The 22760-nt window shown below is 40.1% G+C and overlaps 2 protein-coding genes across 13 annotated transcripts; both read right to left on the reverse strand.

The window, feature by feature from the left end:
- Window positions 1–51: 51 nt before the first annotated feature.
- Window positions 52–6859, reverse strand: atf7b (activating transcription factor 7b). 11 transcript variants are annotated; one of them, XR_011693226.1, is made up of 13 exons: window positions 6764–6859; window positions 5630–5691; window positions 5263–5359; window positions 4989–5122; window positions 4711–4848; window positions 4360–4511; window positions 3841–3937; window positions 3596–3715; window positions 3237–3386; window positions 2405–2593; window positions 2178–2283; window positions 1781–2056; window positions 52–1667 (listed from the first exon to the last, which is right to left on the reverse strand). XR_011693226.1 is itself a non-coding variant. In XM_071494547.1 (13 exons), exons 2-12 carry the CDS (start codon window positions 5675–5677, stop codon window positions 1794–1796), a joined length of 1455 nt encoding a protein of 484 aa, XP_071350648.1. In that variant the 5' UTR covers window positions 5678–5691; window positions 6764–6859; the 3' UTR covers window positions 52–1667; window positions 1781–1793. The 11 variants fall into 11 exon arrangements, 10 of the variants coding, with proteins under 10 accessions (XP_071350648.1, XP_071350647.1, XP_071350652.1 ...); XM_071494547.1 differs by having other exon boundaries at window positions 1781–2029; window positions 4723–4848; XM_071494545.1 differs by having other exon boundaries at window positions 1531–1667; window positions 1781–2029.
- Window positions 6860–8682: 1823 nt separating this feature from the next.
- Window positions 8683–21988, reverse strand: larp4ab (La ribonucleoprotein 4Ab). Of its 2 annotated transcripts, XM_071493688.1 has the most exons (15): window positions 21228–21988; window positions 18761–18899; window positions 18166–18412; window positions 17345–17481; window positions 16734–16837; window positions 16366–16476; window positions 15898–15951; window positions 14849–15061; window positions 14476–14579; window positions 13178–13420; window positions 12881–12932; window positions 12505–12669; window positions 12266–12396; window positions 12008–12185; window positions 8683–11516 (listed from the first exon to the last, which is right to left on the reverse strand). In XM_071493688.1, the coding sequence occupies exons 1-15, from the start codon at window positions 21228–21230 to the stop codon at window positions 11139–11141; spliced, it is 2259 nt and encodes a 752-aa protein (XP_071349789.1). In that variant the 5' UTR covers window positions 21231–21988; the 3' UTR covers window positions 8683–11138. The 2 variants fall into 2 exon arrangements, with proteins under 2 accessions (XP_071349789.1, XP_071349788.1); XM_071493687.1 differs by lacking the exon at window positions 21228–21988 and having other exon boundaries at window positions 18761–18905.
- Between the last annotated feature and the right edge of the window lie 772 nt (window positions 21989–22760).

Consider the following 22760-nt stretch of genomic DNA (forward strand, 5'->3'; position numbering starts at 1 on the left):
AGCTCTGTGACTGAAATATGATGGTAACACAAGAGAAGCACAAACTGGGGCTTGGTGGAAACATGCTGATGACTGTTTCTTTTTCATTAATTTATTTTATTATTTGCCCGAGACAACTTATTCATTAGTTGAGACTATACACAAGTTATTTTCCCATCTTGAGGCCTGAGTATTTGACACCCTCCATACAGATATCTTCAAGACATATTTTTCATGTGGTTCAACCTCTGTTAAACACATAAAAGACATCTATGTTCTTAAACAAAATAAGGGAACATATTATCACATGAGGGAAAAAGCCTAACATGCCCACAGAGAAAAATAAACATCTTGAAACAATGACATGTTAAAAAAAACAACACAGAGTGATAAGGGGAAAAGCAATATGATACTCTTGGAAGTACAATGCGGTATAAAACAATCTGCATCTTAAAACTTTGAATTCAAAAGAAGCACCTTGCACAAGTATGAAGTCTACTTCATGATATAAGACGGCTTTTCAAATGTTGGAAAGCACCCAGGTCTAGGATATCTGTAGTTCCCTACAGATGTGCACTTTTCACCAATCTCATTCATTCAAGAATACTCAATCTTCACATTTTCTCCGCTCACCTCGTAACTTTAGCTTTCAACCGAAATAGACCAAACCCCTCTTGATAGCTGGGCTACACGCGTCAGCTAAATACAAGAACATTGATATTCGATAGAAAAATATATTGCACTACTCTTTCCTCAACTGAAATGCCAGGATAAATGATTTAAAATCTATCAGGTTTGATTATCATTTAAGGGCCTTCTAAAGCTAACCATTTCAAGGACTGAGGATGGAATTCTAACATAACAAGGACAGGATGCAAGGATTTTTGCATCGATTATTTGATGTGATAAAACAGAAATAAAGCAGATCAATAACCAGTGATAGCACAATAAAGCGCATACAAATAGTGGTATTCCTCATCCTTGAATAAACCATGCAGCCTGTAGGGTTTGATACATACATGATTTATGTAATGGCACCCATTCCAAATGGGTTAAAACTAATGCTACAAACGTCAGGCAGACATTCACAGGGTAAACATCTATAATTTGGTTTGTTATGCACTTGACTGACTAAACCGTTGTGTATTTAATGAGAATTAACTGAAAAGGAAAACAGGCTGTAAACTAACAAAGTGAAAAATAAACAAAAAAAGAGCAATAGAAACATTCTCCAGGCTGCCTTTTACTGCGATCAGCCAGCCAATCTCTCACCGTACTTTCACTGCATCAGCAAAACTTTATGTGAATGCCCAGTATCGGGCATAAAAATCCTTTCTTACAGGAACAATACAAGACATCTTACAGTAAAACTGTCAGCCTGGGAAGCAACCAACCTCATCACAGCCAGCGTGTAGGATAGAATTGGACTGAAGCTGCATTTTTAAGTGAAACGAAAATAAACAATGATTTTCACAGAGATATTTCATTCATACATTTTCATCCCAATCTTAAACCTTTTCAACCATCATAACTGAACAAGAAATTACCCAAAACCCTGCAGAGTGAGTGTCCAACATGTTATTCATATTTACATACAAAGAAAGACAAAGTTTCTCTGAACAGGGAGCCAGCTGGGGGTGGAGGGTTGACAGAGGCACTGTGCCGTGTCTTTGTGTGATTATCATTGGCTGTGAGGGGAGAAGAGAATCTTAGTCTGGGGTGAGAGAGGGGGGCAGATATCCTTTTCAAACATTTTGCATCAGTCCGGCCTCCAAATGCCACTCGAGTTCATTCTGGCTACCTGCATCAGCACATCATCTTGGAGCTGACTGTGACTGCGTTGCCATGACGACCCCTCCCGGCTGGCCCGATCCCATGCCAGCCAAGACTGACATAGCAACAGCCTCTGCAGCGCGGACGCTGAGCCCGTTGATGGTGGCCCCTGGGCTGGGGGCCGAGGCGGGCGGTGAAGGCCCGTGTTGGATAACTGCTGCTGGGGAGCCGATGGGTTCAGTAGAAGTGTCCCTGGAGGTTTCCTCTCCTCCTGCAGCTACAGACAGAGAAAGAAACATTCACCCTTAGAGAGGTGAGTGGGTAAAAAGAACACATTAGATGGATGAGATGATAGATGGATCCTGACAAAAGAAGTGATACAGTGGTGGAAGCTCATTGGCCAGTTTGTGACCTTAGGTGGTTACCTAAGAAAGCTGCCTTCTTCTGCATAACAGTGACTGGGCAGTCTTTGTGGGCCAAAAGGAGCTGCTTCAGCTGTGCCACCTCATTCCTTAGTAGGGTTACTTCATTCTGATTGCAACACAACACATACAGCACACAAATCATTCCCAACATGCCCCTTCTTGTCATATTATCACAGACGCTTATCTGTGAGCATTTGGTGTACACGCTGGAAACATCAAAGACTCACTGTCAGAGAGACATTCATGTTGGCAAGATCCTCTGCCTTCTTCTCCAGAGAGTTAACCCAAATCTTTCGTTTCTGCCTGCAGCGGGAGGCAGCCGCTCGGTTCCTCTCAAGAAAACGCTGCCTCCTCTCGTCAGGATCCATCTCTGAAGCTCGCCGCCGCCGGCCCCCTGTTGGCTGAGCGGGGGACACCTGTGGAATGAGGAGTGGGCGAAAGTAATGAAATCAATTCAAAATTCATGTCCTGAATTTGGGAAAGGGGTACGTTGAATTACAGAAACATTCTATGACAAGGAGGAAGATTTCCTTAAAGGCGCAAAAATGCTGTAACATGACAATTAAGTATGTAATTTAGTATGCAGTAAATATCAATATAGTTTTATCTATATATACAGTGTGACACAAGACATTTTGGAAGTAGTTCATTCGTGCTAAATGTCATTCCTGTGAAATGGCTACTTGCAGACACAAATGCGATGTAGAGGAACTAGGATGTAGTTTTGAACATGTTAAGGCCCTCATTTCATTATATGTCATGTGAAAAGTCCAAATGCATCACAATAGCACATTTGCTGCTTGATACCATTAAATCTCCTGTGCGTGAAAGCTAGACTTGTAACAGAGACTAATAAACAACCCAAGTGAATGAAGGGCTGGCTTTACCTGTGCAAATAATCATCAAATAAATCATTTGAGACAAATTTTGGTTGTAGTATTACAATATTATCCATGTCATTGTACACATCCACTTAAAAAGGTTTCCCATACACTGCAGGCATTTTGGTCTGTGGTCCTATGTTTGATTTAAATCAAGCTTATACAGCATGCATATTACCTGCGGCTGAGCAGGTGATGGTGCATCTGAGTTTTGAGTGGGCTGTTGGCTCTGTTCCTGCCGCTGTGGGACGGCAGGAATGGATCCTGCCCCCTCACCAGCCCCATCTTGTGCTCCTGGAGCCTGATGAGTTAGAGCTGCCTTCAGTCGCTACAAAAACACACAGGCAACACTCTATGTAGGTCAATTAATGTTAAGCTCACAAAAAGCTTTTAAAAAAAAAAAAAATAAGGTATCAATTTTTTTCACATGAAATATAACAACAGCATTTAAGTGTTAAAGCAATTTTACATGTGATACACATTGCTATTCAGAGCCTGAGGTTGACAAAATGATGCCAAAAAGACTGCTCATCTCACCATCTTGGTCTCAGAATGCAGACTATACCCAGAGGGGGAGGATGAACCACTACTTGCTCCACCAACTGGAGGCCCTGGTATCCCGGGGATGTTAGGCACTGTGTTCACTGTCCTCGCAAGCTCCACATTCCAACAAATGGCCATACAGAGAGAAAGAGAGAGAAACAGAAGCGATATGGTAAAGTGCAAAAAAAAAAAATCAAGTATCATTTGTTATCTTTTAAAGAGTTTTGAAATTTACTTACAGATATAACTGAGGTCATCTGCACAGGACTGGGCAGGAGAGGGACATTATGCCCATTAGGGAAGTGCCTCACCAATGGATAAGAACTTGTTGGGGAGCTGTGGACAAAACCAGATACTTGTAAACTGCAGCTCCTCCACTCTTCACACACTGACTAAATTCAGATTGAGGGCCAGGTAGACAAATATTTTCTAGTTCACACGGGAGGCTCTCTCAAACTGCTATATGTACCTAGTCTTGCAAGTCCCAGTGAAATGGTAGTTAGACCATCTCCAGCTTCTGTAATGTGACAAATGTCTGAATGACGCCAGTATGTGGGCGAAGTATAATTTCGAATGGACTGGATTTGAGCCTTCAGAAGTAGGTGTGACTCTGCGAACTTGAGTCTCTCAAGATCTGCAGTTTTACAAAGCTATAGAGAACCATCTGATGCTGCCCTTTGGTACATTTTCCAAGACATTATTCAGTTTTAAGGCATTCCACAAATACCAGATAACAACAAGAACACAATGCAGTTTACCTTAGCTGTCTGTTGGAGGGTGGAGCTTGCGTGATGACAGATGTTGGAGATGGTAGAGTTGGGTGCAGTGGGTCATTACTCAGGTGAAGTGGAAGAGAACCTGGACGCACAATGGTTGGAATAGGGGCAGAGCTGGGTTTTGTGAGAATCTCCTGTTGATACAAAAAAAAAATAACATTTATTTTCTGTTGACAGTCCAGAGGCAAATTATTTTGTCTTTGGGAACAGAGATATAATCATTAATCTTCAAGTTATTTTTTTCTTGTGCATACTATGATATGAATTTTTTTAAGTCAGTCTATAAACCATTGTGCTGGCCACATAAAAACTGTTTGTGGCAATGCCTTGTACCTTGCCTCTCACCCTTGAGTCTCTGCTGTTGTCTGACATGCTGGAGGAGGAATCTGGACTTTCAGGAGGGGAAGAATCAACTTGTAAAGGACCCTCATCCTCATCTTTTACTTCAGATGGTGGTTGTGAAGGTGCAGCCTTGGATGCAGAAAGCAGATAACGGAGGATCAATAAAGACTTTTAGATAATCTAAATATAATAAAACCATGATATCATTTTACCATATAACTTGAGGGAAAACGGTGTGCAATTCAATCAGTATGTAGATTCATTCTTACTCTCAACGGGTGTTTTGTCCTCTGCTCATCTTCCTGTGCTTTGCAAAATTCCTGTTCAAAGGAACTGGCCAGCTCATTGAACAGCCCAACCTCCTCGCAGTTCTTCAGGAAACGTGTGGGTGTGGGGGTCTGGTCTGCAAAAAAATAAAGGGAAAAAAAGAGCACATATTATGTTAGTCAAGAGGGTTAGCAGACAGAAATATCCCAACAGACAGCAGAGTAGCATATCGGTACAGCCAACAACAAACACTATTGTAAATGATAATGTCATTACCTGCAATGATAACAGAGTCTGTTCTGGCAGGACCAAATTTTAATGTCATTTCATGCTTGTGTTTGTGGACTGACAGGTGGTCTTCATTGGTGAATCTCTGCAAACAATAACACAGCAGATAAGAAAAATATAGTTGAGTCATATTAATATAAAGAATATAAGACATATCATCAGTGCGTCTACTGTGCCACTGACAAATCTGATTTGAGAGGAATAATAGCATCTGCTGTCATTGCAGAAGGTCCACAGTGATGTCAGGCACTGTAAAAAATGTCTAACTTGTGCCTGATCATAGCTCATTAATTTATCATTTGTACACTACTTTAACCTTAAAATTAGCTCTAATTAATATGTTCAGGAATCATACCTGCCCACATCCGGGGGCAGTGCATACAAAAGGTCGATCGTCCCCCATCTCAGATAAATGTTCTGCAAAAGAGAGCAAATGAGAGCAAAATGTTATGTACCTCATTCATTAATGTATGGAGGCTATCAAACGGCTGACGCCCTATTTATCAAAACGCAATATACTACCTGACAAGTTGAATGCAAATGAATGTTTCAATCGTGAAACTACAGGATTCGTCTATACCGGCATTAGAGCGTTGACAAAGTTTATCTAGAAGCAAGTGGCAGACCACAAAATACTTTCCTGTAACTGCATCTTGCTAATGTGTTAACCTGCAGCATCGGTCTACCTGACATGAATGACATGCACCTGTTCAGACCTACAATCTGTGTTTGCGCCATTAAATGCATGAGCTCAACGGACACCACCAACAAAAGCACACATATCGTAATGACAACTCATCAGGAGGTAAACAGGCCGACAATCTTCGGCCTGTTTGAGGCATCTGCTTTAGGCTCAATCGAGGATAATCGGGGACTAGCGTTCAACGATACAGCAGAGCCAGAGCAAGCTACAACACAATCTGCCCTCCACTGTCATCAAGTCAGTGGCGTTAGCTGGCGATCACTGTCGAGGTCGTTCGGCTATTTGGCTAGCTAGGTGTCTTAGGTTACGGACTAAAGGATAGGCTAACCTAAAGTGCCAATTCTTTGGCCAACTCTGACTTTATGAGAGATGGGCCTCAAGCTAGCATAACCTTATCGCTAGCCACGCCAAAACATTGTGTTTCCGTAATCCGACAGCGGTGTCATTATAACGGACGTGGAGGCTAACATGCTGCAAACTAATTACAGACAACGGTCGGTCGGATACGCCAGGAAAAGCGATTTTTTTGTTTATCTGCCAGTAACAACACAGGTAGCTAAGCTAATGCTAACTGCTAGTCGAAGCTTCGTTAGCTTACCTGGTGAGTTCACACTAACGGGTCCGCCAAGTTAGCAGCTCAACGTTAGCTCGCTAATGCTAAAGAAGCTGTGCTCGTAGACTTAGCTAAGGGTGTATTATAAATCACATGTCTCATGAATATTGCCTGTATATATTTCGCAAATATCAAATTTTACGTTAGGTGATCCCAAGAGCGTCCTAACTCACCCGACGTTAAAGCCGCCTCTACACTCCCCCCTCCCTGCTCCGGACAGCGCCGCTGTGCTGCTGCTGCCTACCCGTTGTTGACACTCTGACACTTCCATTAGTCAAATATCGCGATAACTGCAAGTTGGCAGAATATTACGTAACAAGAACGTTAGCATGATGCAGAGACTTGATGTTTTTTTTTTTCCTTAAATATTTTATTATTCAAAACATTTTCCATTTCATCTTGTTAAAAGTATAAACATTGAAAATGGAAGAAACAATCAACTAACACTTCTGAAATAAGATACATAGTACAGAGGATATGGGCAAGTATTTCGAAGTATTATACATAGTCCAGTTCATGGATGATCCAGATGTTGCATTGATGACGTATTTGTGTAGGACAACCCCGAGGTTAGCGTCACTCTGTTTCCCTTGACAAAAACCTCATGGGATTTTTCCATTGGCTTTTGAATTATTGCAGAAAATAAGCTTTGTGATAAACAAAAGTTTATGATACTTACACATTTTGCTCAGCAAGAGAATCTTGACAATATATACAGACACATATGTGACATTTAAGTCTTTTATTTTGCCAAAAATGCTTTCAAATAAATGAACTGTATATTTATGATTGGAATTTATTATCAACTTGAACTTCATGCTCAGCTGCTGTTGGTCTTTTACCTTCACTTTTGGCTACAGTTTATGGATTTTTGCTGCCTTTTATGAATTTGTAATTTTCCTTCTCTCGCAGCTGAAGTTTACAGATTTTGTTTTATTTAAATACAAACACAAAACCCATTATGGCCCTAGTGAACTAAAAATGCATGGATCTGTGTACAGTCCGCCATCAGTGAGTAAAATACTGGATCGCCTTTGGCAGTTGGGCTTTGTTGTGGCCATACTCGGTCCCTCACATGCCTGCACAAATTTCAAATAAAAAGTAAATGAAAATTGTATCGTGAATGGCTGCTTCAAATGTACGTGTTTGCCCTGCAGTGGAAAGTCATTTTGTCTGGTATAATTATACTTGTGTTTTCATAGGGATGCCAGAATCACCTCAGGCCAGTACCACATCTTATGGGACCCCACAACCAGCAAGAAATGGTAAGTCATGGGCATGACTGCACCCCGATAAATCAGCATGAGAAGTTTGTGCATGTGAAAAAATGTGATTGTGTTGAAGAGATTTGTATTAATTCAAATCTGGACAAATGGTATCAGTGGTGAGGCTATATAAAGACACTGTGAAAGAAGCTTTTGTTAATGTCTGTGTACAGATACAAAGTAGAAAAACTTGGCCCTCAAAATTAGCCAAAATTCATGTTTGGGGAACGTTTGCTAAAAGTTATTATTGTGGAACATTTTGGGGAATGTTCTGGGAAACATAGCGGAAAATGTAAAAATGCTTGGAGTATAAAACTGTAAAATAAAGATGGCTCTTTATGGGTAAATATTGTCATTATTGCTTCCTGTTGAGCTTGGTGGAATTAGAGGTCTGTAACAGTATATTACAGAAATGCTCCAAATCTGTCTCAGTCTGCTTTATTAGGTAGGATTGTTTTAACGCAATCCTACAATGTTTTTCTCAAGTTCAAAAGTATTTTATTATTCTACAATTTCTTGATTCATATTTCCTTCCAGACCAGTTTTTGTGTTCGGCGTTATGACGTTTTACGTCTCGGCAGATGTTATGTAAAACTTTGTTAAGTCCTTTCCATTGAATTGCAGGACACTGACACTGCTCATGTCTGTCACTGTCCCACTGTCCTGTCAGTTTTGCTAAATAGAGCAAATTCCGTGCTTGCATAGAAGAAAATCAACAGATCACACATCTGAAGTCTGTGCTGAACATATTATTGTACCAACGTATGTGAAACTACAGTTTCAATGTCATTATGCTGTGTAAACATACACACGAATATTAGACAGGACTGTTTAAAAATAAATCTTTATTTTCATAAATCAGGCTCAGTTATAAAATATTAACTTGATAAACCAGTGTGTACTTTATATGAATTGAAAATTGCAATCACGTTTGATTGTGAGAGTTATAAGCAGTATTTCTGATACAATAATGACATTGCATTGACAAGCTGGTATAATAAACTGTATCATACACACATAGCAATGGACAAACAAGCATGCACGTACACATTTAGCTCAACTCCAACCAGCTGCTGCTACAATAAACTGAGATTTACATTGGACAGGATCCAGTGTCTCCAAGTGTCATAAACTGACCATGTTGGATTTTGACAACCAACTAACCAGCCCTGATCAGTGTAACTGATGTGCTCAAAATTCTTGCACTTTTTATATCAAAATGAAACACTGTTAAGGCACTGGAGGTTTGGTTTGAGATAATAGTTCCATGTAGTCTGAAGCAGAAGCAATCTCTCTCTCACCCAAGTTTACACTGTCAGATACAGACAAATATATACACACAAGGAGACAGCTGAATTACTCATTACAAAAAAAAAAAGAACAAAATACTGTACACTGCAGTAAATTCCCTAGAAGCAGGCAACTAAAATCACTTATCTAAGGCAATTTTTAAAAGTTTCCCTAAACCTTGAAACCTTTAATACTTTACTGTCAATCATCTTTTGTTAATTTCCATTTGCAACACTGCAGACTATTCAGATGGAATGAAAACACATTGAAGTATCAGTTGAGCATTTCTGTGCAACATCTTTCCATTTGTTACTTCTGTAATGATTAAAAGCCTTGAGATCAAAGGATGGTGCATTTTTCCATTCACACCACTGCAGGTATGTTCTGCTCATTGTTGAGCCACGAGCCCTGACTCAACAATTCAACTCATCTGTAAATAACTACGTATATTTTCTCAGGTCAGTCTACACAACAATTTACAAATATTATAGAAACACAGAATAACATGAAAAGAAAAAGATTAAAATTAGATAGAAAATGAAAGTTGATGACAGCTTCTACAGCAGGGGAACAAATACATTAACAATCCAAAAATAACCAAGTATATATACACACACACTCAAGAAAGCTAATACATATAGTCATTTACAAAATCAAGCTCAAATATGGGTTTACATCAACAAACTACATTCACCTGAAGCCTTATGTGTCCAATCAAAACAGATGATGCAGGAAATGTAACTAAATCAAGGGGCGACACTGCCCAGAGCATCAACCATCAAAAGGCTACTTAAATCAAGAGGTGACAAACATTTATTAAGGGAAAAAGGTCCCACAGACCATCATCACAATGTTAGTCACCAATGTCACTCGAACATCTACTTTCCTTCTCTACAAAATTAACTGAAACTGCAAAATACACAACTATCCATATCTTATGTTACCATGATTAGCAGAGGATCCTCTGAACCTCACCTAGTCTGGACCAGATTTGTTGTGTACCATAAGTTACCATGGTTAACTACTTTACTGCACCAGTTTTAACTGGTCCCAGTTAAAAGTGTTTGGAAAAAGCAAGGGCTGAAATCAAAGTTGGCAGGCTAACACATTAATCTTGCTTTGTGAGAGACACCGCTGCCATCTGATGGAGACAAAACATGGAGACAGTCTTACTGTTCCTACTTACATGGAATATCCTTAAGCAATTTATACTAATTTACACAAGAGTTAAGTCACTGATTGAATCATGCAAAAACAAAATCTACTCCAGATATACCATATTGCTTATTCCAAATGTTAGCAGTAGTGATCTAATGTCTGCACCAATGACAACTACTGCATAAAACATTCAAGGACTACAATCAATACATGACACAATGTTTTGAATCAATTTCACCAGGATCATATATAGCATATTTTTCACAATCATCAGACTCTCTTCAAACACTGCTACTCATCAAAATTAAAACCCTCTGGAGTGAATCACACACCCTACTGTTTCTACTATTCTACCATTGACTCACATCTTCCATTTCATAAATACCCATATATTCAAAACAAATTTGATGAAAAGCTGAAGATAAATCACATGGAAACGATAACCACTCAAAGATAGATATAACATGTTGCCTTTCTGTCATTTTGCACGTCAACAAAACGTGGCAAATGTTAGAACACCATACATTTAAAAGATTAAAGATCACTCTTTCTCCTACACACACACGGTTTAGCCCGTTTATGGTGATATTACTTTAAGTATGTTTTATCACCCAAAGAGTCTGCATTCCTGTCAGCAGACTATATGCATTTTCCTAAAAGTAATATCTACTTAGAGTCTTTTTAAATAATTTCAGGTCTGCAACAATGCTAAGAGATTCTTTGACAGTCTTGTCAAATGAAATATATTCATCTCTCTATTTACATATATTATATATTTACATATATATTTGTTTTATTTCTGCTTTAGTACATGTTAAAAAAGGTTTTTCTTCAGTTAATTTGGTGACCTTGGGGGAATGTTCTGTTCCTTGCCACTGCGTCTGGCGCCCCGCTGTGGAGAAAACTGTTTGCCAGTATTAAGGCCTCTCTGATGCTCCCGAATCTTCAGCCCTGCACCCCCAACTCTGGCTTGGCTGTTTGCCCCTCTGAAGGAGCGTAATGGTTGACGAGGTGGCCGGCTGTCTCCAGCTTTCTCTGGTTTGTCTGTCGTGCGCCTGGAGTGGGGTGAAGGCTCTTCAACCCTGTTGACCTTGAGCTCTTGCAGGGGCTGGCTAGCTGAGGAGGCAGGAGGGGAGGGAGAGGGCGTCTGTGCTGGTGGCGGGTCCTTGGCCAGTTTCTGGCACACCTCTGCATAGCTGAGCTTTCTTGGCCCCTGGTTAGAGAAAAATGGATGTAAAATTTCACACTAAATCATAAACATTCAAGACAAATATGTTTGACAAACTCAAAAGGTAAAAGCCCACTTGTTACAAAATATTAAAATACCCTGTAAATACTCATCATTAACAAGCTGTGACCAGAGAGATCGATTGGTAAAGAAGTATATTAAGCTGCAATGGTAAATTAGCAAGGAAGTAGCACAGAAGTTTCTATAGGTCTGTCATTATCCATTATCCACAGAGGAACAAGCTACACACTTTTCAGTGTGTCACTGGTTTAACCCACAGGCATTGCACATATGATACCTTGATTCAATAGAATATTCTATCAATTTTATACAAGTTTCATGCTGATACTAAGGTAGTTGTAATTAGCGACAACACACAAAATGCAGTCTATAAGGGGGGTTCATAAATTCTCTTTTTTAAGCTGATGTTTCAGGGAGCTAATGCAGTATTACAGAGAAAGAAAGCAAGATCTTACCAGATCTGATGTTGGAGTTGGGGGAGATGGAGAAGGTGCTTCTGCAGAAACAGACTGGCTGCAGGTGGAGGGGGCATGTTCTGATGCTGCGAGAGAAACAGCCTGTCTGGGCAAGGAGCTTGTTCCTTCTGGAATGGTACGTTCAGCTTTATCCTCTTCCTTTACTGAAGAAGAAACACTGAATCGACAAAGTAAAAGATGTTATTTTTCACGTCTATGTTGTTGTTATTAATTTTATTAGTTCTGAGTAAACTGTACCTTGAGGTGGGTGCCACTGTTTGTGGTGTCACAGGAGTAGGTTTAGCAGCAGGGGCCACAGAAGCTGGTATGCTCACAGGATCTTCTGAGACAGCTGTGCTTTGGGTCTCATTAACTTCTTGGCTCACAGACTGAAATAATAAAGAATTCAAAATGTAACGTGTATTTATATAAATATAACTTAAATGCTGCTTTCAAGAGTTCCAAGAGTCGAACATATTAAAGAGGGCAAGACTTACCTTGTTGGTCACCTTAAGGCCACGTACAACATCAGAGAGGCGCATCTCTGGTGTGGTTTCTCCCCGCACATTGACCACAGATCCCGGTAAAGGAGGAAAATTGGAGGCTGCCAGATCAAACTTTGGTGGAGGTGATACCTTGGCCTCCATCAAAGGGATAGGACGCTGCAAATTTGTATTTTCATTTCAGTAGAAGTCAAACTTAAGATAAGAGAGGATCCTAAACACTATTTGAAGTTTGTCACAAAACATTAAACTGACAACTATTTGATAAAGAGATACCCCCAGGACCTCTGGCCTACAATAACATGTAGAAACAATTGTTTTGTGGGCAATTGCGTTTAATTGAAGAAAAATAGAAAGGAAATATGCTGACCGTGGTATGTTCATCTTCCCTTTTCCTCCTCAAGCCTCTGTGGCCACCTCTCCTATAATGAAGACAGATCATTTAGATTAGAATTTAGAAAGTTACACTTGCATGTAAAAAAAACCAACACAAAGAAAAGCAACTGAACTGACTCTGAAACAAAAAACAATATAGGTGAAAAAAATGTGACAGGACAAAAAAAATATTCATAGTGCCCACACACATGCTTCAATGTGCATAAGCCGGTCACATTTTAGTTGTAAAGCTTCATCTGTCGTGTTAATAAGCAGGATATTATTAACTCACCTGCCCCGTCCACCCACGCTCAGATCTCCACTGGATATGGTGGCCTGTAGAGAAGCTTCTTTCAGGTTGAAGGAGGGCAGAGAGACTAGCTCTGAAGTGGTGCCAATTGATGTCCCTGATATCTGGAGTGGGTGTGGACTCAAGGGACCAGACAGGCCATCCATCATGGCCCCCAGAGCCAAAGAAGAAGGAGGAGAATGAGGGGGCACATCAGCTGGCCTGTGGTGACCCTTCACGTGATTTCTAGACATTAAAAAAAAAAAAAATTAAATGTCAGTTCTACAATGATGGAGTACATTTTGATATTTTAGAATTGTGTAAGTTTCAATTACTCAAACAAAAAGAGAGGGTGAACACATTAAGATGGTGGGTGCTGACCAGGGTTTCCTCCCAAAAAGTTGTTATGCTTGGCTGCTGGACAGGCTTGGAATACACTGGTGGAAACCCTGGTTAAAGCATGCAAGGGTTTCTTCAGAACGTTGTTTTTTTATGCTTGTACTATAATTACCGCCTTGTGGTTGTATGCGTCCACCATTCAGACTAGCTTCAGGTTACATCATTGTTTATCAAGAGTCAAGGTTGGACGGTTTCATTGATTTGTAGCCTGAATCTCTTTGGTTGATTTGTAGCTCTGTTCTGATTGGTTGATATAAATTGCTACAAACCGACCAATCAGAACACACCTACAAATTAACCAGAATAGAAAATCAGAATAAGGCTACAAACAATCACTGTGATCTTAACCTTTGTTCTTTAACCACCAAAATCTAATCACTTTGTTTGTAGTGAATGTTTGTAGAAATTCCCTGAAGGTGTTACTAAGGTTTTGCCTTCACAAGGCTAAAACCGTGTTTGTGAGGTCACCGTGACCTTGACCTTTGACCACCAAAATTGAATTAGTTAATCCTTGAGTTCATGTGAATGTTTGTGCCAATAATTAATTCCCTCACAGCATTACTGAGATATTGCGTTCAACATAAATGGCTTGCATTTCTTTGCTTCTTTTTTGGATGGAAAATAATCTGTAGACACATTTCCACCAAATATGTGGCCCAACACCTCAAAAGGTAATACTGATACAAATTTTCAGAGAATTTTAACTTTACCGACTTTTTATGTGCTAAATATTATGGCAAGAGTATTTGTGGTTTAAATTACGTGACAGCCTTTCATACAAGTACATTAAGGTAGACACTTTGAGAGAGAATGAGGCAAATGAATATCCGATGTGGACACATGTGATATAAATTTCATCACAGAAAAAGTTAAGAAAGAGTTATGTCATGACTTGCACTTACCGGTTCCCTCTCATGGGTCGATGGGTGTTGATGGAGCTTGAGTTTGCTTTGTAGTTCCCAGGACTGTTGTAACCATTCATGAATCCACCATTAGGGAAAGGTGCCTAAATATCACAACAGCAGTAGGAAATCCAATTATACAATGTTCTCCAGAAGAAAAAAAATCTCTCATACTCTAAACAATACATCTTTATATGGACAGAAGAACTGTCCAGACATGAGCTAGCAGACTTTAACATTAGGTAACATTATGATGACCTTAATATATTTCAATTGTTACATCAATGTTAAATTTTACTTTAGAAGCCTCTGAACAATCATAAATTTCATGTATTTACATATTCATGAGCCATATTGTGATCGAAACTCTCACCAGTGGTGTTTCAAAGTAAGGCATGACTGAAGGGTTCCAGGAGGGAGACACCACAGGATAAACTGGGTACTGCTGCTGAGGGCTGTACATCTGCTGCATGTAGACGGGGGAGCCATACTGGCCCTGTGGTTGGGCTTGCTGACTGTACACACTTGAGTCCACACTACGGAAGCTATTCTTTCCAAAGAATGTGTTAATGGCCTTAATTCGAGCCTGTGCGGGAGGGAAGAGGAAGGAAAGGAGTGAGTTAGGTGTGTTTGTTATGGTTAAATATGTGAAGTCGCCACTGCACCTGCGATGAGGTACACTGTAGCTCTGGATACTGTCAATTAGTCCCCTCAGATCTCATAATCTCACGGTCATTAGGCCATAAAACACTGCTCTGCCTAGGGTGGGGGTGGGGTGGGGTGGGGGTGGGGGTGGGGGTGAAGGAGGATGAAGGAGAGTAGAGGCAAAGAGTAGAAGCAGCAGCAGAGATACAGCAGATTTATAGAGAGTTACAGATGAAAAGGTCCTCCCAGCCAGCTGCAGTGCATATGGGTCCTTCCAAGCGCGATACTGATCATCACTGGGGTTCAGACAGGACGATTAATATGTCATGGCCTCATTTGTTTTATCAGGAAAAAAAACATATGGCACACAAGGACAAATCAGAGTCCAGCTGAAAAAGGATCCATTAGATACCTGAAATACAAAGGTAAATGTCATGTTGTGATAAGAAGAGCAATCAAACTGTCTGGAGATATGGGAGTACAACAGTTCTAACAAACAAGGAGCAGAGACCACTGGATTTCCTCCTTGCTTATCAAGTCCCTGTACACACAAATCCCAAGGTTGCTCTTGAGGCCACAGCTTAGCCAAACAACCTATCCTAGAGAGTAGTGATGTCACAGCTTACAACACAACTACTCTTGTACAACACAAGGCATCCTGGGCTCCATACTAGTCTCTAAATTAGAACCAATAACAAGCAATAATCAAGCCTGATATTAAAACTTCATATACAGAATTAAGTCAACAACATTATGCATTTCACTGACAAAACTCACCATGATTGGTTTTCCCTGGAACATTTTCACTTCCTCTCTTAGGTATCTGTAAGCCTGTGGACAAAAAAATGAACCAACCATTCACAATACTGTAATTTGCATTTCCCACTTTTAAATCTATTAAGTAAAAACTTTCCTGCCCTCACTCCCAGAGTATTGTTTGGTATTCAGTGCTTTATAAACGTAAACGTGTCACTTGCACATAACAAGATTAAGCTTGGAGACAACATTTAACAAAGTGAACAGACGATTGTAATCACCTTTGGCTTAAAAAATATTGGAACCAGAGCAAATAATAGTCACATCTAATGACTAATCATACTGTACATATTTTATGTGAATAAAAAAAAAAGATGTGTCATACTAATATATAATAAGCATTCCACTAAAAATGTAACTGTATTTAACTTCATAGAGAATCATACAGCAAGCACAGTTGGTCAAAGGTAAGCTGATGAGAAGACATACCTGTAGTGCATCCATATCCGACTGAAATGTTATGTACCAACTGCTGTTGTGTGCAAATTCAGCACATAACACTTTTGGACAGTTTTCACTTTTAAAAAGAGCTTCCACCTCCTGCAAGAGAGATGCAAGACACATTATTATGCAGTTCTGCTTCCGACACTGAACTCACACAACATCTCCCCTCAGGCCCCCCTGCATGCTCTATGATAAACTGTAAATAAGCCATGATATGATCACAAAATAAACCAAAGTAAGGCAAGCACTGCGAGTCACTGTCTATAACTGACTACATGTCAGCAACTATGTCTGATCATGGTGTAAGTAGGTACAGTCATGTTGCAACATCTCATTTGTAGGATTTACTGTACCTCCACTGGTGTAGTCTCTGGCACCTCTCTCAGAATAATGATACAGCGACTGTGATTTGGTCGAACCTTCTCTCCAGTCTCATCAACTTGCACCATGGGAGAGGCTGTAACAAAGACGCAACCTAAATATTAGTGTTTTCACCATCAAGAAGTAACTTGAAAGCCCCTAACACAACTACACAGTATGCTGTTGGAAAATATTCCTCTCTGGCAGACATCTGCAGAATTTTATCTTTTGTTTATATCTGGAGTCTTTAATAACTATAAAATACTGAGTGTGGGTGGATATTCTACAAATTCTTTCTTGAGATCAGTTGACTAGGTGACTGTTCTAAACAATAGCCTCACATAGTATATGCTCAGCTTTTGCAGTTTCAAATAATTGCAAAAAGACACCATCAGTTTCTTAAGCTGTTAGTGAAGGTTGCCCCTTTGTGGAACAGTTTCATAACTTAAGACATGCGTTGTTCACACAAACCCCATTCCATGCACTTTATTAAACAGTTAATACATTTTAAAATTTCATATGGATTCTGTTGGTAACCTCAGCAGTCAGTGAATCTGCAAGCATTTCTCACGAATACAGAAAGAATATAATATAAAAATAGTACCTCGCAGTACATCAAGAATGAGGTCCATGTCAGTGGTGAGGGCTTTGATGTCCTCCATGCAAGCAATGGTCCAGATTGGAACAAACTGATCACTGTCCATCTGGGATATCAGGTACAGGTCCTTGGAGAGGTTCTCCCTGAAAACATCCAAAACAAAATAGGTCCAGAAAAGGAATAATTTAAAATGTTGTACCCGTATATACCCTTTATACCCATACTACCAGGACTGCCACAAAAGAATCATTTTGAAGATAACCCATTTCAAAACATGAGAACTCTGATGGAAAACTACATCGAGAATAAACCCCTCAAGACATCATTCATGAATTGCTTCTTGCTCTTCCACTTAAATTCACCGGCCTCCCACCATATAGAGTAATAATCAATGTAGTAAGTGTAGGGGGTTACTGATTCATTTGGTGTACTGATTATAAATTCTGCCAGTTTGACGCACACATTAGTGTCTTCTTGTAAGATAATGTTCAAAATACAAAATACCAATAGCCTAAGACAGACAAGTTTAAGAGTCCGTGGATTAGGCAAATTTTTTATTGAACCCAATCATGGTTTGCACAATCGAAAAAGAAAAAATGGAAGAAAAAAAAAAAACACTCCCAAATGCAAAGAATTAAATGCATATACATACAGTATGCTCTAGTTAGTGCAATACAATATATAAGGAAAAATATCAGTATTAAAAAAATCCATGCACAATCATTGCATTTCAAGTCAGAAGAACAAGAATTAACAATGCAAAGAATTAAAATTTGTGACATAAATAAAAAAACATTTTGTAGATTGGAACTCTACTCATTACTCACCTAGAAAAGCAGAACTCCAGCTGTTTCTTCAAAGATTCTCTTAGGCTCTCCTCCGACATCGGTTGATCCTTAGAAACATCATCATCTATGGCTGATTCGCTTTGTGGGTCAAAGACTGGATACCCCAAGTCAGGGTGGTTGATGCCATTCACAATGCCCTCTGTGGGTTCAGGGGCATAGTCAGCAGCACTGTCAGGATATTCAGTGTTGTATCCTTTACACCCTGCAGCAGGAACATCTGAGTAACCTAAGAGAGAAGGCAGGCGATAGCAAAATGGTTGTGAAATGTGTTTAGACAACGACACGCAACACTCTAAACAAGCTTTGTCATGCTTTGTATTTACTGCGTAACCCTGAGGACAGACTTACAATTTCCTCATATACCATGTCTATCTATAATTATCTTGGTGAGGTTTAAGAAATGCTTTCTATGTCTGTACGTGTCAAACACGGTCTATCACCACACTTCAGTGCTGCACCAGTGCAGAAGAGACAGGGATTTGGTTTATGTCAATGACAAGTTTATGTGAGGAGAAGATTGGGACAAATTTAGTTAGAAAATTATTTCTTATCACAGAACTGAATATGCTCATACCATTGGTCATCGCAGTGGGAGGAGGGTAGGTCTGCAGCCAAGGAGAATCCTCTGTCCCCGCTGGGATGTCATTCTGGTCGGCAGGGACCTCTTGCCACACTTTAGCATTGGGATTCAGACCTGCTCCCTTTGTGGTAACCTGCATGATTATAATATACAGTACTGTGAGTTATATAAAATATGTTTAGGTTTACATCTTTCACTGTATGTTACAGGAAACAACAGTGTAGTTAGAGCAGGAAGGCAGTGTATCGATTATCTTGATTATTACCAGCTGCAACGAGGCTTGTTTTCACCTTGTTTGTTTGTTTGTATGTGTGTGTCACAAAATGTGGTCCTGGAGACACCTACTGTGGCAGGAACTACAACGAGAGGCGGTTTTGAGTCATTTCACAGATGTCTATCTGTGGGCACATTTGGCTACTGCAATAGTGTCACAACTGTGCAAGATACACACACAAAACAATTACAGATGTGTAGTTGAGATCAAAATACAGGCCATATTCAAAGATGGATGTCGTTTGACCAAGGGCACTTGCATCAAGGCAAAATGTGGTCCTAGAGACATTCACTATAGCGGGAACTACAACAGTTGAGTACTTTGGCAGGTGCTTATCCATCTGTCTGTCTGTCTGTCTGTGGACAGACTTTTGTCAGCGTGATAGCGTTACAACCTGCAAGCTACATTAACAGAACTTTGCAGGTGTGTAGGTGAAATCACAATGAAGGCAGAGTTTGAAGATGGGTGTGGTCCTACCCATAAGTACTGAGTACTTATGTAATAATGTAGTAATGACTACTGAGCAATCCTAAATCGGAACACCAACATGTTGACGGGTGTTGCTGCTGGTGTGATCCCATCTCAAGATGGTCCCTAGTTATATCAGTCATGATAAGAAATTGGTATTCAAAAACAATTTTTGATTTCTAAAAGTGGAACCAAGTACACAGCCTATTGGAATAATGAGGGAGAATAATATGGATTAAACATGATAATCCGTACTTTAAGATATGTATTATCATGTGTGCAGAGTTGTGTAGTGTGAAATTACCAAGTGTTGTAGAGTACCAACTACTATTTGGCAGTTTTTACATATTGCAAGCTATTCACGCATGACTTTAAAATGCTACTACACGGTATTGTAATACAAAATAACAGTATCAACCACCCACAACCTTCAGAACTGACTTTCTTACTCAATTTTTTTTTTATAGCCAGTCCAATGAATTGAGTTCATTAATAGAGCCTGTAATCCAGTCTTGCTCTCTGCAAGGCCTGGCCGCCTCGCCTCTTCTCACACACACACACACACACACACACACACACACACACACACACACACACACACACACACACACACACACACACACACACACACACACACACACACACACACACACACACACACACACGTCTTCTCAATGAGTTTTCATTGGATTCCTTATCACTCATGCCCCGCCTCTCAAACGATCACATGCAACCATACATGGCGCAGGTCCGCCTGTGCGCTTCAGCGTAACTTGAACAATACATTTTGACTTGTCATTCAATGCTACATCCCGAGTGTACTTAAGTAATTGATGCAAAACTTGCAAATAGCTCCAAGCCTCACAACCTTCCTGTTCAACTTGTCTGTTATCCAAATCTGGTTTCAATTCAGCGGCTCTGAGCTAAAAGTGAAGCAAGGCAGCGTTACTGTGACGATCAGGAAGAAAGCACATGGCGCCGACGTGCCCATGCAACTTAAAACATGCGACGATATTCAAAACGCTATCGTTTCTCTTTAAATGTGTTGATAGAGCTGGTTCTCGACACAGGCCATTTGAGTTAACTAAGTATTAAATCATCCCCACATTCATGTTCTTCCAAGGTTAACGTCTCCGCGGCGCAGTGCCATGACCTTTATCACGGAACCCTTTGATTGCTATTTAGCTATGTTGTGTAACAGCTAACATTTAACACTATTTAGTAGTTGGTACACATGCAAAGCATAGCAAAGAATTAATTTATACTTTTGGTGCAACCTGTTATGGAGACATGTCATATTCTCCAATTCAACATGTTATTAAACACGTGTTAGCAGGGTACGCTGGATGTGTTTGATAGTTGTCTAGCCGTGTACCATATGGTAACTAGCAACACCACAGTCACCTCTAGCTAACTAGCTTAAGTTTACGAGCAGACCAGACCAGTGAGAACCGGCCTTACTTTACACTGCTATCCTTAGCCAATTTGTTTGATATTTGTTTGATATTGACAGTAACACATGATTAACTGATACTGTGAATAAATAAAAGCCGTAGTTCGGGGCATGAACGCAAACTGACGCTGGCTGAAGTCTAAAGTTGCCGCTACAGAGTAAAGCAGTTTAGACGAGCTTCACCCAGCACAAGTCAAACGGGAGAAAAGACGCAAACAGGTTGTCGCATGTTAGCTAGCGTGCCAGCGTCCAGGCCCAAAACTCACCATGCTGCTCTGATCCTCGCCTTCTTCCTGTGTCCTCTTCGGCTCCGAGGGATTTAATTGCCCTGTTGAATTTATTCTCCCGCGACGGTTTAAAAATTAATGGCCGCACTTACTTACAGTGGCCCGTCGTCGCTTTCACAGCTTAACTACCGTCTCCCCGGCAACTGGAAACGTTACTTAAACGGCCGAACGCGTTCCAGTCCAAACGGTGCCTTCGCAAAACCCTAAACTTTAAGAGCTTTTCAACTTCTAACACAAATGACTGTTGTTGTTTTTTTTTTTCAGGAAAAAGCGGCTTCCATATTTCGAAATATGTTCCTCTGCTCAATTCCTTATGCCACAGGTCAGCTTCGAAGCGCCGCTCATCCAGCATGTGACAGCTGCGTCCTCTGTCTGCCACCGTCCGTCCCAACAGGCTGCACTCCGCCTCCGCCGCTGCCTCCCCGGCAACAGCAACGCTAACACCGCAGCGTAGCAACCGCTGACTGTGACCTCTGGGTGGGGACAGTGCGGCTGGAGGAGCGGGGTCCATGCGCTTGAGAGACCCGCCTTTCAATAACCACATGAGGCACCGAGCCATTTGGTGACCGATTTGTACATCTGACAAGCACACACCATCGCTGGAGGACGGCGGTGGAAGAAGTCGCCTATTCAGATACCTTGGTTCAGTTCAAGGTACTAATACCACACTATAAAAAATTACAAATGACACTGTAAGTGTAAGAAAAAATGCTTATTAAATCATTGGATTATTATTACTGATGTATTAATATGTAATTTACATTTTGCTGTTGTTTTAAATAGTTTTACATAAGGCTCCATCTGATGATTATTTTCATTATGGATTCATCTACTGATACAGACGCCTGGAGTAAAGTGACAAATTCATAATGTTTGTTTTGCTCAACCAATAGCTCAAACCTTAAAAAGCTAAATTCATTAAAAAGGAAAGCAGCAAAACATCTAATTAGAGAGGCTGGAGCCATGAAATGTTTTTTTTTTTTTTTTTTTTTGTTAGGTAGTATTTTGTAAACTGCTCTGTTTTATTTTCAAAAAATCTTAATTTGTGAACTAGTAACTTATTAAGTAAATTTACTGAGGAAAACGTACAATATTTTCCTCTGAATGTTAGTGGAATATAGGTGTAAAGTAACATGAAAAGAAAATACTCAAGTAAAGTACAAGGACCTCGATGCTGTACTTAAATTGGACTGTGCTTGTGCAATAGTACTCAGTTACTTTCCACCACTGCTGGCTGCACACTGTTAGGTAACACTGAAGACTCCTGAGCTGAGTGGAAAGAACATGATGAAACTTTGTTTCTTTAAATTTTCTCTGTTCACTTTCTATTTAAAAAGTTTGAAGTAATACTAATTAGAATTTGAGATCTGAAATTGGCATGTATTATTAGCTCTTCAAAATATCACAAGGTGCAGAATATGATCAGTTTTATCAATCATACTTTGACTAAATATAATGTTTTTAAAAACACTGGGTTTTGTTAAGAGAGGCAAAAGAGCTTAAGTAGAGCAG

This window comes from Trachinotus anak, unplaced genomic scaffold, assembly GCF_046630095.1.
Source record: "Trachinotus anak isolate AG129_WGS33_773 ecotype Australia unplaced genomic scaffold, CSIRO_AGI_Tana_v1 ptg000013l, whole genome shotgun sequence".
Classification (NCBI taxonomy): domain Eukaryota; kingdom Metazoa; phylum Chordata; class Actinopteri; order Carangiformes; family Carangidae; genus Trachinotus; species Trachinotus anak.

Bases quoted from the DNA above. Each gene is read 5' to 3' on its own strand.
- atf7b (XM_071494542.1), bottom strand. From the start codon at position 5,677: ATGGGGGACGATCGACCTTTTGTATGCACTGCCCCCGGATGTGGGCAG. The intron at 3,387-3,595 runs GTGAGATGAGCA...GTGTTTTTGTAG, and splicing joins TGCATTCTGAGACCAAGATG to CGACTGAAGGCAGCTCTAAC. The intron at 2,284-2,404 runs GTGAGTCTTTGA...TGTTGCAATCAG, and splicing joins ACATGAATGTCTCTCTGACA to AATGAAGTAACCCTACTAAG.
- larp4ab (XM_071493687.1), bottom strand. From the start codon at position 18,905: ATGCAGGTTACCACAAAGGGAGCAGGTCTGAATCCCAATGCTAAAGTG. The intron at 17,482-18,165 runs GTGAGTAATGAG...GGATGTTTTCAG, and splicing joins CTGGAGTTCTGCTTTTCTAG to GGAGAACCTCTCCAAGGACC. The intron at 12,670-12,880 runs GTCAGCATATTT...ACAAATTTGCAG, and splicing joins GGGAAGATGAACATACCACG to CGTCCTATCCCTTTGATGGA.